This window comes from Plutella xylostella, chromosome Z (genome assembly GCF_932276165.1).
Source record: "Plutella xylostella chromosome Z, ilPluXylo3.1, whole genome shotgun sequence".
Classification (NCBI taxonomy): Eukaryota; Metazoa; Arthropoda; class Insecta; order Lepidoptera; family Plutellidae; genus Plutella; species Plutella xylostella.
This window is the reverse complement of record NC_064012.1, coordinates 13,939,137-13,954,247: the sequence shown is the minus strand read 5'-3', so window position 1 is coordinate 13,954,247 and position 15,111 is coordinate 13,939,137. Positions and strand designations below refer to the sequence as shown.

At 34.2% G+C, this 15,111-nt stretch overlaps 1 protein-coding gene across 1 annotated transcript in view; it reads right to left on the bottom strand.

The window, feature by feature from the left end:
* Positions 1–7,813: 7,813 nt before the first annotated feature.
* Positions 7,814–15,111, bottom strand: part of LOC105389081 — a 39,671-nt gene continuing 32,373 nt past the window's right edge. Inside the window, exons 4-6 of the mRNA XM_048632412.1 lie at positions 14,408–14,563; positions 11,147–11,306; positions 7,814–9,981 (exon numbers count right to left, since the gene is read on the bottom strand). Of these exons, the coding sequence (XP_048488369.1) occupies positions 9,778–9,981; positions 11,147–11,306; positions 14,408–14,563 (520 nt within the window). The 3' untranslated portion in view covers positions 7,814–9,777. The remainder of the gene's footprint in view (positions 9,982–11,146; positions 11,307–14,407; positions 14,564–15,111) is intronic.

Sequence of the window (15,111 nt, the reverse complement as noted above, 5' to 3'; positions counted from 1 at the left end):
AAAAAGCCTTCAAAGGTACCTGGGTGGAAATTACCTAATTAGTAAATTGTTTCAGAAAGTTGAAATATTCCTGTTATGTCATTACTAAGGACTAATTAAGTTAGAAAATGTATCAAATTAAAGGGAAAATTTAATTATTTACTTTTTTTTTAAATTTACGTTACATTTTTGAATGTAAATTCTTAGAAAAATGTTTTAGCCTGAGTAGTAAGATTTATGAGATATTTTTTTTTATTAATAATAAGTAAATAAACTCTAATAATTATTGTACACATTTACTCACAATACATTTTTAAAATGGCGACCTCCCATAGCAATACACAACCTACATCTACGCAAGAAATTTTCTTTAAGTCAAAAAAGTGACAAATGTAAAAAATATGACATTTGTCAAAAGGTTAAACATGTAAAAAAAGTACCTTTTCTCAAAAATGTGACATCTGTCAAAAAGTTACATCTGAATGAAACAGAGAAGCGTATAGGCGACTTAAAGAAAATTTCTTGCGTAGATGTAGGTTGTGTATTGCTATGGGAGGTCGCCATTTTGAAAATTTATTGTGAGTAAATGTGTAAAATAATTATTAGAGTTTATTTACTTATTATTAATATTTAAATTATCTCATAAATCTTACTACTCAGACAAAAACATTTTTCTAAGAATTTACATTCAAAAATGTAACTAAAATTTAAAAAAAAGTAAATAATTTAATTTTCCCTTTAATTTGATACATTTCCTAACTTAATTCGTCCTTAGTAATGACATAACAGGAATATTTCAACTTTCTGAAACAATTTACTAATTAGGTAATTTCCACCCAGGTACCTTTGAAGGCTTTTTTCTGCAAATAATACCCTATTAAGCAATAGTTTATTTTTATTTTTATGTAATATTGGAACCTTGCGGAGTTTTTAAAATTAATAAGGGACCATGAGAATATCTTTTTCAATTTTTAATTTCAAGTAGAAAATTCAGAGCAGTCTAGCTCGATGATATAATTCGAACTTTCGATAAAAAAATAACTAACTTACATTACAGCTAGGAAGCTGAAACTTTTATGGTTAAAAGAACAACTTAAGAGGATGACACAAAAATAAAAAATGCTTTAAAAAAGTTATCCAAAAAATAATAAAACATAATTAATCCACTGAGGTCGATTTTCGTAGAAAATTAGGAAAAAAAATCATAACTCCTAAACTACTAAAAATTGCTGAACATACATGGGGGTGATTTGGCTACCCCTTGACCAGAGGAATCAAACATTTTCCTTTGGACGTCACTCTTTGGGCCACCCTGTATAAGACGAACAATAATGGTTAAAGATTTATAAGTAAGGTCTGATATTGTAACAGGATTTATCAAATGTTATAGAAAACCCGAATATTCTTTATTGGATTCACTTAAAATTTGGTAGGTGTAAAAAGTTACAAGCATAATAGAAGTAGTTAGAGTTTATTCTTATTTTGTATACAGCAGATGATTTTTCCAGATATTTTTATGTAACGTTAGGATATTTTTATTTAAAAGACATTTTGTGCCTTCCCGAACTACTTTTCTTTATTAGACTGTCTGTCTATGGTTTTTGATCGAATTTACTATTAACTATAATCACTTTCAATGTTAGAAATAGAATCTAAGGCTTTTCTATTATTATACTGGATTTTCTATGTCTATGACTTGACGTCTTACTAGGATATAATGGTATGCAGTAGGCCTAGCATAGGTGTTCCTAGTTTTTGTAAATTATACTTAAAATTTATCATGTACAGCTGCCGTTACATGGTTTTGTAATCGACGTAGATAAGTCAATATATCGCTATCGCCATAAATACAAGAGTTTATCGAAATAACGAACCCGTGTATCGGTTTTTGACCACGGTAGCTTCTCTCTATATTCATCCAACTGCGCAGGAGTAGACTAGTTTCTAAGTGTGTGGTGGGCACATACAGTACACAGACCGTCATAAAGATGCCCCAATAGAAAATATGGGAAAAGACTTTTGACTGTCCTATCTGGATATTATTAGTATGTAGGTACTTACTATTTCGATTGGTAGTCACAGCTAAGCGACTTTAAGAGCTGACTTTAACCCATGTAGATGAATTTTATGTGTGTTGGACTGTGATTATTTTTTATACAAACGGAGACGTAAATTAAAAGCTACTCTATTACGATTCAGCCAATCACAGCCCTGCATTCCATACTTAAGTTCTGCTTAACTTGACGTTCTCGGGTGTAAAACTAAAGTGTTTTTAAAGAAGATTTCTCTAAAATAATCATCCAATCATAAAGATTTCTATCTCCATTTGGTTTTTGATACTTAGTGAGATGGACAATACTTACATAACTAAATATTGATAGATTTTTGTAATAAGTACGTATTTGTATTTTATTTAAGTAAGTTTAAATTTTCAATTAAATAGTAATAGACATAAGAAAATACCTATGTTCAAATAGAGCATTTCACTACATATAATGTATAAATAAATACGTTTTTCATAAAAAAATATTTCGTTTACTTAATAATAAACCTTACCAGTTCTTTTGATGAAACATTGATACACTCACGGGCGAAGAAACAGTTCTTCTTACAAAATTAAGACATCAAATGCCCCCATTTTTAGGGTTCCGTAGCCAAAATGGCAAAAACGGAACCCTTATAGTTCCGTCATGTCCGTCTGTCCGTCTGTCACAGCCGATTTACTCGGAAACTATAAGTACTACAGTGATGAAATTTGATGGGAATATGTGTTGTATGAACCGCTACAAAAATATGACACTAAATAGTAAAAAAAAGAATTGGGGGTGGGGCCCCCCATACATGTAACTGAGGGATGAATTTTTTTTTTTCGATGTACATACCCGTGTGGGGTATCAATGGAAAGGTCTTTTAAAATGATATAAAGTTTTCTAAAAAACATTTTTCTTAAAGTGAACGGTTTTTGAGATATCAGCTCTCAAAGTCGTAAAAAGTATGTCCCCCCCCTCTATTTTTATAACTACGGGGTATAAAATTCTAAAAAAAATAGAGGTGATGCATGCTAATTAACTCTTTCAACGATTTTTGGTTTGATCAAAGTATCTCTTATAGTTTTTGAGATAGGTTGATTTAACTGTAATTTTGCTGCTACGGAACCCTTTGTGCGCGAGCCCGACTCGCACTTGGCCGGTTTTTTAAATATTATTTTGTTAGAAAGTTTGAACATAGTTACGTTTTTAGATAATAATATTCTGATGAGCCGAAAAAAATAATTGCAGACGGCGTCTTTAAGTTAGTTTTTCCCGTTTAGCAGTAATTTGGTGGAACTTTTTCATTGCCCGTGTGAGTATTAATGTAGTTAGGTAGGTACTTACCTATCAGTTGCAAAAATACATGTTAAGCTAATATCAGCATTAAATGTATTGGTGCCTTGCTTTGACAGTATACCTACGGACAGAAAGAGACAATCATAGATTTAGTGCTGGCATGTTCCTTTCTGCAATTCAGCATAAGTTACTTTTATCTGGAAAAAAATTGGTTTCCGGTTTCAGGGAGACGAATTTAAAATCTATAAAAAAAAATATTAGAAAAAACAAACAGTTCGCCTCCAAGATTTAATAGAAACAATTACACACAATATAGGTAATAAGATTTGTACATAATTTTATCGATTCATACTTAATAAAAAGAAGGAAAATATTTTGTACAAATATAACCGTCATTTAATTTTAAAATACAGATAATAAAACTTTTTCAAAATAAAATTACTTAATGGAAAAAATACAGCAGTCATTGAATAAAATAGTTCTGTAAAGATATGGTGTTATCATATTAAGATTTCATTCTTTATAGTTTAGATAAATATAGCATTTATAGTTAGTAAACTCAATATTAAGAAACTATTAATTTAAGACCAATCTCAAGAACGATTCGTCTCTTATGTGGTATTCGCCTACACCGTTCGGGCAGTGGAGAAAACTAAACGCGGATTTTAAGGCTCTATACAGGGTGTTGCAAAAAGGGTATACTAAGGGCCAGTTTTTTGATCCCTAGTTAACTCAACCAATGGTCAAAAATGGCTACCATTAGTTAAAAACCAACGAAATTCGTATGCAGATTAGTGATGTAACGAATATTCGCATTCGCATTCGCATTCGCGAATATTCGCACATTTTTGGATATTCGCATTCGCATTCGCAAAATTTTGTGCGAATGTTTTGCGAATATCAGTACTTGTTAGAAAAAAGTATTTTAAAATAATGGTAGGTTAACATTCGTCTTATAACCTTTTATTACAAGTTACCCTCTTAATCTCATTACCTTTTTCATTTTGTATTTATTTAATTATTTTTTTGGGCAATGAAACTTTAGAAATAGTTAATACAAGGTGGGCCAAAAGTAATCACCCTATTGGAAGTTGCTCTCATTTGTACAAATGGACGCCAATTTCAAATTTGTTTTGATATTGGTGGACTAGACAAATGCAGAATACAAGTTCAGAGGCCATGGAGTGATATACTCCCCAAGATCGCGGAATAATTGTGTATACTTATTAAGTTTTCGGGACGCCTTTTTTTCGTTTAATCTGTAATTTTTCGCCCGAATTTGCAGAGTCCTTAAGGCAAGTGCGATAATCTCTCGGCCGAAGTTCTCGCTGGAGTGATGAGAAATGCCATAAAAGGAGCCCGTATGGCAATCAATTGTGACGGCGCCCATTTTTACGATATCATCTTCTAGACTTTACCAATAAAATTGTAAAGGTTCAAATAAACATAATCAAAAAACAGAATCCAAGTTTTCATTAAAAAAATGAGAGCCAAACAACATCGGATGACATCTATTGGTCCACCTTGTAGTTTCATAAGACCTAAACATACACTCACGTGCAAAGAAATAGTTCTACTTAAAAAATACAGACACCAAATAGCGCCTATTTTTTTTTTACATTATATAAAAAATAAAATATTAACGTTTTTAGTTGGTAATATTCTGATTCGTCGTTAAATTTACTTAAAAATTGCAGAAGTCGTCATTAAGTATTTTTTTTGCGCTTAGGAGTAATTTGGTGTTTTTCTTAATGGATCATTTTCATTGCCCGTGAGTGTAAATAAACAAACAAAAAGCGTATTTTGACATTATAGTGTCAGAGCAAGACAGCCATACATTTAAATACGTTTAAATGTTTGGTGTAAATCGTCCTCAGAAACTGCACACAGTCGCAATGTGTCGTAAGTGTTACGGAGCTAAATAACGTTTAAAAAAAAATGCGTCTAGTATTGTTTAGTCTGATTCGGAATGCGCCTAGACCGGAACGTACCTCGTTCAGTACGAGGCTACCACCAAACCATACAAATAACGCCAAATTTGAAAACTGAATATTCGCATTCGCATTCGCATTCGCGAATGTCGATTTCAGATATTCGCATTCGCATTCGCATTCGCGAATGTCCAAAAACACACATTCGTTACATCACTAATGCAGATGTCATGCTTGACACGTGACTTGACTAATGGTTAAAGATGACCACGGATCAAAAAACTGGGCCTAAGGCGAAAGGGGTTGACTCGGGGGGTCATTCTGAACCACTTCACCCCCTTTCGGCTTAGTATACCCTTTTTGTAGCGTGTTTACCTACCTACCTCTTTCACTGCTCGAAAGATGTATAATACCTACCCCTACTAGGCCCGCGTATAAATAGTGAAAATATTGTGGGACCTAGCATTGAGATTGGTCATATCTCCATTTTTTTATAGAATTTAATAAGTTAGAATTCAATAAGTGTGTGTAAAATGAAGACAAAAAAAATACTATTTTCTTCTATGTTTTTGATGATGGTGATATTTTTTGTGCCCGTGATTAAACATTAATTTAAATAAATAAATAAAATATAAATACCTATACAGATTTAAATTTCATCAGTGAACTTTCCAAAGGCGCTAGATACCTAAGCATTTTTTATGATGAGCTTGCGAAATTTTGGTCACAATCTTCTTCATGGTAAATGCACTGATGAAATTCCATCCTGCATAAATAATAGAAAGCTTTCTTAAAATATCTAAATTAAATAAATCCTAATTCAGGTTTGAAAACAACCAATTGATGTTCTAACAAAAAACCTAAGTAGGTATAATAATTAAATTAAAAGTTCGAAAATATTTTGCATTGTTGATAATACGGCGCTACTATAATATACAAAAATAGCTATCTTAGATTACATTCTAAAAACAGCCCGACAAAATAACATTGTCATTATGAAATCAAAAGTTACTGTGAATACAAATCTACAACTGCAAAATAATTGGTTTGTTACACACTTCAGTTGCGCTAATCTCTACTCTATCGCGTTGCATTAGAGGTTTCGATGGCATGGCGCCTCTTCTGTACCTCAGGACGATCTGTCACAACTAAGGGTGGGTTGCACCATTTAACTTTAACTATTACAAACGTCAAATCTCTTGAAGATTGATCTCTCTCGTCAAGGGATTTGACGTTTGTAATAGTTAAAGTTAAATGGTGCAACCCACCCTAAGTCTAGTGTAAATTCTAGATAACTGTAAAGTGCCTTAATTTTGAACCATTAAAACAACTTATAAAAGTATTGATAAGTAGTCCAGTCTTGTTAAAATATAATCATTTGATTTAATGGGAACTACCGCAGAAACTGAATTGCCTACAACAGAATATAACCATCAATGTCCTATTTATTACTTATGCACCATTTGTTTACTTTATAATTAAAAAGGAATTGATAATGAGAGCCGACAACATGAAATACAGCGTTGATTTTTTAAAACCATAACTATTTTATGACAAAATGATCATTTAACTTAAAGCAACATACACATAGTCAGTTTAATATTTACCTATATATGCATCATAATTTAAAAATAATTAATAATATGTGAATGTGAGGTTCACATTCTGTTGTTTTCTTTAATTGAATGTAAACACCAAATTTTTTATTTTATATTTATAAGTCGTAGAGCTAAATTCTACATTAATTAAGCGACATTATAATTCGTAATTACAGTTACTAATTTAGGCGTAATCCGTCTGTATAAACATCCGCCATTCTAATTTGTGATACCACAATATCTGTACATGTCCCTTGTCCAATTTTCTTTACAATAAAGCTTTGTTTCATCATACAATCGTTAACATAGCCAGTATGGTACATTCAGCATAGTGGGGCGCATCTCAGGTGAAAATGCACCATAAATCTCCTAGCCACCAACCAACATCGATCATTTAAGTATTTCCGTGAATACCTGTGAGGATCGGAGGTTGTTATAATGTGCAATCATCATAAATCACATCAAATATGGAGAAGCAATATGAGTACCTATATCCAAAATGTCAATAGCTGCATTATCGCTTCTCCTTTCATGTAGTATTCCACGTTAAATCAGCTTCGCCATACGAAATGTCTTGTGAGTCCACAAATTGACTTTACCTTTATCGAACCAGAGCGCAAAGTAGTTTAAAAATGCACAGTTAGTGAACACTGAATCTACACTTAAGCTAAGCTGGGCTAAAACACCAATAATACTTAGACAATTAGACAGGAGAATAATATTCAATATCAATAGGGAAAAGTAAAAAAGTGTGTTTGTGTACTAGCTGAAGATGTGCAGAAGTAATGTATTCGAACTATTTTTTACGATGAATTACCTAGGTAATTTAACAAAATAGACCAATATAGATTTGATTAATAATTTTTGAATAACTTTTTTTCTACTTTAATTCTTTTACTTAATGTAGTTTGTCTGTTCCGTAAAGAAATGCAAATTGTTAAATAATAATGAATTTTGGGTTCAAAAAGAAAAAGTAAAATGCCAATTCAGTATTTTATTTTCAAACTTGATAAAATACTTACAGAAACCAGTTTTGCCACTTACAAATTTTGTATATAAATCGGATTCTTGTTGTTTTCATTTTTAAATACATTTGTGTCAGTCTCAAGTAAATGTCGCAGTATTTCTCACTTATAGCAACTTTTGTGGCTTGAAACCATTCTATCGATCATTGAATAAGTTAATAGCTATTGAGAGAAATAATCCGTTATTTACAGATATCGATTTCTATAACATTTGTGGCACTGTAAAACCTTCAGTAATAATAACAATAAATTATCATGTATTCTCGTTTTCCTACTACTGTTATTTTATTTGTACCTATATACTTAAAACAACGAATAAATGTAATTGCTTTCTTACTGATTTAGCCAAAACGGTCTTAAAGCAAGACAACAGAACTACAAGTAATCAGGATAAGGTACGACAGTTGTGAGAGTGGACGCAAGCGTGAATGATATATCTGGCGTAGTTTTACGTAAAACCTACGTTCTAACAGTGAATAATTAACTTGTAAATTTTAACTACAAATCTTCGTTCACACTTTACACATAATATATCATGTCAAAATAATTGATGTCGACACCACAGGGGGCCGAACCGCACACACAGATAATTATTATAATACTTGCTCATTATAAAATAAACATTATAAAAATAGACATTAAAATTATGTATAATATTATTCAACACAGATTCAACACTAAAAGTTAATATAATAGGTCCAATAAATTATCATGTGATCTCGAATAATAAAATAATTTGATAGTTACAATATCAAGCTTATTATGTCTAGTAACACCCAATATTTCTTCAGATTATTATAAATATAGACGATTAGCTGTATGTCCGTATTTTGTCAAATCATGTTTTGACAGTTGGACATTTGTCATGTATTCCACAGGCCTCTCTTTTGAATAGTCCGGCATTATATTTTTAAAACTATTAGGTGATCCACTCTACTCTTTAAACTGGTAGACTTTTTGTATGCCTTTTGCATGCAACTTCTAGCGAATCGCCTATAGTTGAACATTTGAGATTCTATTTATTGATAGGTAAATAAGGGATACATTGTTCAAAATAATGTAGAATTTCAATGTCGATATTATATTTTCATGCATTATAATTTAATTATCAATAAAACATCATTTAGAACAATGTAACCCTCTTGAAATAACAATCGTGCTTGATAAACTATCCTTCGTTAACCAGACTTTAGTAATATCCCAATTAAATTTAAATACATTTAGATATCAAAAGCCTAAATTAGTTGCGATACAATATTGGTATTTGCGGAGTCAGTCAAGTTTATTTATGAAGTGAGAACTAAAAATATGACAAGGATCTACTAAAAACCTGGTTAATCCCTAAGAACCTCCTCAACTCCTTGTCAAAATTCCATCCTTAGATATGTTTAAAATTAAAATAAATACACCATTTCAAGTTTGTACCTTATCTAAATAGTCCTCTTATATATAAAAAAAACTTACGGATACAATGACGCCATGTAAGTAGTAACAGATGAAAATAATTAAAACGGATAAAATGCAACTATGAAACGAGCTAAAATATAGTTTAAAAATCATGTGTATATTATTAAAAAAAGTCGTTTGCGAAACGCTTAAGCAGTTGCTTGGCCAAGCCGCTTGTCGGTGTAGTTTCTAAACGTAAGAGAATACAATACAATGTAGCACCGCGCCGCTCGAGCGAGCGGTCGAAAGCGCAGTCGGTTTTGGACATCAAACAGAACGGACCCTCGCTGCCCATTCCCTGCTCACAGGCTCTATTCACAGCGAAACAATAGGATACAGAACATTGAGACACAAACAACACAGAAACCTGTCTAATCATGATAACATAACCCTCAAAAGCGATAGCCTTAGTAAAAGCGTTGGCCGTTTGGGGGTCACCAAAGCGTCGGAGGGTCCGTTCATTTCGGGGTGCTTACTGCACGACGCAGCACTTGCACTTGGGTTTCTTCTTGATGGTGACATGCTCTGGCTGCTGGGGCTCCTGGGGCGGAGATCGTTGAACCTCAACGGGGCCGCGCGGCGCCGCTGACCCGTTCTTGGTTCCGTTCATTGCCTTTGGTGTGCTTTGCTGGACTGGAGTGGACACTTTTGTCTGCGGCGACTGCGGTGGGCTCGCCTGGAAGATGGTAAAGGTTAGTGTTAAATGAAAGGTTAAAATATTAGGTGTGTAGTATGTTTATAAGGCAAGGGGAAAATAGTTCCCACCATATTTAGATCTCTAGTAACTTCAGTTATGGTCGAAAACCAATGAAAAAATATGTATTGCTATGCTTTATTAAGGCTTAAAGTCACTGTTTATCGTTTGTGTTATTGAAAAGTTTTGTGACTTTAACTAATTGTTAATGTTAAACTAATTCATAAAATTGAATACAAAAGTAGCAGATAATATTATTATGCATAATATGCTTAATTCGACGGTATTTACTAATTAAGTACTGTAAAAAACATTTTTTTTGCGAGAGTCAAACAACTCGTTTGTCTAAAAATATAAAAGTTAGGAGACAGAGCTATCTTGATTGATTTGTATTGTCATGCATTAGACACAGCTTTCATTCAATCATTGCTTTTATCCTATAAACAAAAGCCGAACGACGTCTTTTGTGAAAGTGTCACGCGTACAATACGTCTTCATTTGTCTAGAAAATATACCCGAAGGGGTAACAACCTGAGCACCACAAAAAGGCTTGCTGCTACAGGCTTGCTTGTGTTTATTGTAATTTATTACTCTAACGTAATAACTTATTTTCACATGCTTAGTTCAAAAACGACTGCTGAGTGCCAGGTTTTCGCACCATTCAAGCAGTCAAACTAAACGCAATCCATGTTGTAGGTTATCTAATACATATATTATTATGGCGACGAAAACTCACCACCTAAGGTATACAGTCTGCACTGGCTCAGCAATACCAACTCGCATTTAGTTTTCGCTGGTCAACGGACTCCAAAACCTCCCACTGGACCCTCAGCTGCCGCTACACGGGATCGTTATCGACGTTGATAAACTTGTTTAATGCGCGTTCCTCCAATCACAGTGCCGTATTTATGGCTAATCGCGATATAGTGACGTTTATCTACATTGATAATGGACCCGTGTAGCGGAAGTTGTGCCCTCAGTTGTCAATGTGTTATCAACTGTACTTTATATACGACCTGTCCAACCTGTGCAAGTGGGCAGTCAGTTTCTCACGCTATTCTGCCTAAGAGCTATCCTTTCACCTCTATCAACCATCCTTGACGCACTCTATCTCACCCTCACACCACAACAACAAAACCACACTCACATTATCCGGCACCAGGATCTTGGAGTCCATCTGGTCTTCAGGCAGCGCATGAGGAGTCGGAGTAATCGGCTTGCCGCCCTTGATCAGCGAGACTATCTCATCCGCCTCTCGACTGAGGTCTCCGTCAGGCCTGAAGGGGTTGTCCCAACCACTCTCGGTGCTGGAAAAAGAGAGAAGATTGTAGTTGTAGACTGTAAGAGAGGGATTTTAAACTGTCGTGAAAGGTAGGTTTTGGGAGTGATTTGTTGTGTTTCTGAGGGAGGGATGTACCTTTTTGCTATATGATGGATAAAAAGAATCACTTCTAATGATACGTCCACACTCTGGGTTGTCAGCGACTGACAACTAACCTTGAGATCCTTATCATCGTTGTAAAATCCCTAGCCCTTACATCGCATCACAAACACTAAAGCCAGATTTGTATATATGGAACAAAGTATAAATATTCTTATTTATTTACTTACATGTTGTTTTTTATTTACATTTGAGTACGCGTATCGTTTATTGGAAGATATTTATTTAAGTACATATACTTTATGTTGCCATGTCCTTATTTCTGTATAAATTTATTTTCAGGAAAAAATACATTGGAATGTTTTAGAAATCTTTTCTAAGAAAATAAAATCCTGCTCAGTTCATTATATTTAATTAACGCTCTGAAAGAGTATATTTTTAAAGCTTCCTTGAAGAATTTTCCAAGTATTTTGCTTCTCGTATTTTTCTCTTAAACAGGTTAACGATAGCTCGAGGCAAGGAAAAACTAGCTAGGAATTTATTTCATTTCGATTTAAGCAGCTTTAGCTAAGACGGGATAAGGAATCGTTTACAAAAGAAATCTGATAATAAAATATAAATAACGAAGTGGATACAAAAATTTTGGAATTCAATAAAAATGGATTCGATAAAAGATATTATTACATAACTTTTTATATGATAGGTATCTAATACATAACGTAACATTGCGTACTAATTAATGCCTTTATCGATTAATAGGCAATCTATCTAGGTCTTCAATTAAGATCAATGCCCGTCAATCAGTAGCTAGATACGAATATTGGTAGATTATGCTAGGAATATTGCTACAGTATAGGGGATGTTATTTCTAACTCACTTTAACTTAGTAGTACTACAGGTGTACTCCATTTATTATTAGGTACTTGAATAACACAAGACGAATATTTTATTATAGGTGGGTAGACTGGGCTAAATCATCTTCTTTTGTGTTATTTATTTCTAACATCCATCCGGACTTCTAAGGAGATTCTGCATATAATATGTAAGTACGGATATTGAAAAACCATTATGTCATAAGAGTGGACTAGTGCAGGATGATGGTGAATGGTGAAGATGATAGCTAGCTCTCAGGAATTCAATCTAGCGGAATGAGCACAAATAACGCAATTAAACTGATATGCAGCTTTCTTGGCTATGTTTACGAATATTTGGCCACTGCCATTGGCCGAGGCACGATTCGTCACGATTACGACTTTACTTCAGTGCAATGTTCAATGACTAGTCAGAAACTGGCTATAAAATTTTCTGTGCACTAATTTTAACTGGTCTAATGCAGAAGGTCAGAAGTGGCCAACCTACTTTTAACTGTACACTATAAGTGGGATAGAGAATCATTACAGGAAGATTAAGAACATTCTAAATCCATGAAAAACATATTAACAATATCTGAAACCAACTCACATAGTCCGCTGAAAATCACTATCACAAAAACCCGAAAGTGAAAAGGTTTTAATAATTTCATTCTGCAGCTCAAATAAAGTCACGATACGAAAATAATGTTCTCTTGTGTTCGGTAAATGTGGTTTCATATTCCACAATCGCATTTCCCGGTGTAAAATTGTGGCTTTTACGGGATTAACTTCGAGCTCGTCTGCAGGCGAAACTCAATCCATTTTTCAGTAAAGCATTTGCTACGGAAAGTCATGCTTTGTTCGACCGTTTCAAAATTAATTATTCAACCACATTATTCATCCCGTTTCATAATAGTATTACAAGTGGAGTATGAAGTTTCGTTAATTAAAATGGCTTTTTGACGACGGACCGAGTGTTATTTTACTACGAAAATTATTTTAAACGCTAAGTTTGTCAGTATTGGATGATTGTAATTGTTTCAAATGAAAACGGCTGGACCAATATTTATCAAAGGCATCTGCTGCTTCATTCTGGATCCTGGATTTAAACATATGCTACCTTTATTCACACAAATTTCCACGGGAAAACTTGTAAGGTGAAGCAAAGCTCTTGGGATAAGATATCAAGTAAGTGTTCTCGTGCGATGTATATGAGACAAACCATCAAAAAGTTTTCTTAAGCTTCTGGTTGACCTTACATTGTGAATTACTGAGGCAAATAAGAAGGTACTCAAGTTATTTTTAACTCAACACGTCAATACATTGCAATCTGCCTTTCAATCGTGTTCGTTTTGCATAACAATATCTGCGATTGTGATAGTAGTGATAAGCCGGGCGTCAACATACAATGACTTCGAGAGAGAGTTGTAATTTGCATGATGGCTATCATGTTTAAATCTGTCCTGACTCCTGTATAATAATTCTTTGTGAATTGTATTAAAGGAAATATAAAATATGAAGTTTTCAATGAAAAGGATCCCTTTAAGGACGAAACGGTACCCAGGGTCTTAGAGCCGTACCCTGGGTCATTTAGTTTTGCTTCAAAATTACATTGTATGATAACGATAAGAGAGATTGGTAAGTCAGTCGTTACAGTCAAGTAACCGTCGTGTTTCCACGAACGTAGTTTAACGCAATCGAAAAGCTACAAGACCGCAACAGCGGTACGACAATTTTAAAATTCGTCGTTAAGCTTGATTATTTTGCGGGCTTTTGATTGCATCGTAGAATTTACCGATTTGCTATTATTTCGATTACTTCGTTACGTGACACGTTTTCTGCACATGTTGCCGATAGCGGCTGGAAGAGGAAGGCAGAGCACGGAGTGAAGTGGTGCTAAGATGCCTATGTGTTGAAGATGATAGTTACATTTGCGAGCAATGAAAAAGTTTCACTCACAAAATGGCAAAACCAAGTGGCACAAATTTTTCAAACATTTAATTTAAAATTTAAACATAATACTGGCGTTTTAATTTGGAGTGAACTGATGCGCTGTTAAATGTACTTTAATATTGCAGACGGCATCAATAAGCTAGCCTCGTCGTAGTCGGAGTAATTTGGTGCTACGCCACTGAAACTTTTTCATTGCTCGTTTTCGTTTAATTCTAAAACTCACCTGACTTGTCTGTTATAGGCGACGTGGTCAGTCATGACGGCTTCGGACGGGGTGGACAGCAGGGCTATGTAGACCGACGGGTCCTGTGGCGGCGGAGACACGCACTGGGGCCTGGCGCCCTGGTAGAACGACACTCGTACTTTGGAGCGCTCCGATCTGCGGACAGAGCGGCGGCGTGAGATACCTGTTAGACTCTTATGCGCGCCTGGTACTTTTCAAAGTGTGGCTTTGTTTTTTTATGCAAATTTTCGGATGATTAAGTTGGGGAAAAGACTGCTTGCGTGGTAGAAGACAGTATTGTGGTGCCAATGAACGAAACACAAGCTCCTATATCCAGTAGTGTAAGCTAGAATAATAGTTCAAGTAATTCGCGAGGAGGCAAAGCAAGAGCAACATAATCAATAACATGCAATTCGCAAAACCATTTTTAGCTGTAAAAAGTGAATGCTAGAGGACCGCAAAGCGTTTTTTCATACAATAAATTCGTTTCAACTTCGAATCGAATACGTTCAATTTCCTACCACGGCCTCGGAACCTTTCACTTTAAAAGCGACGTAAATATAACTTTAACTACGCATCTATATTTAAATAACATAAAAAAGCAATAAAAACACAATCAATTTCTTATCCTCATATCGCTCAGATTTTCAACGTCCTGTTAAACACCATTACAAGGTTATGCAACGGAATTAACGACTGGACCA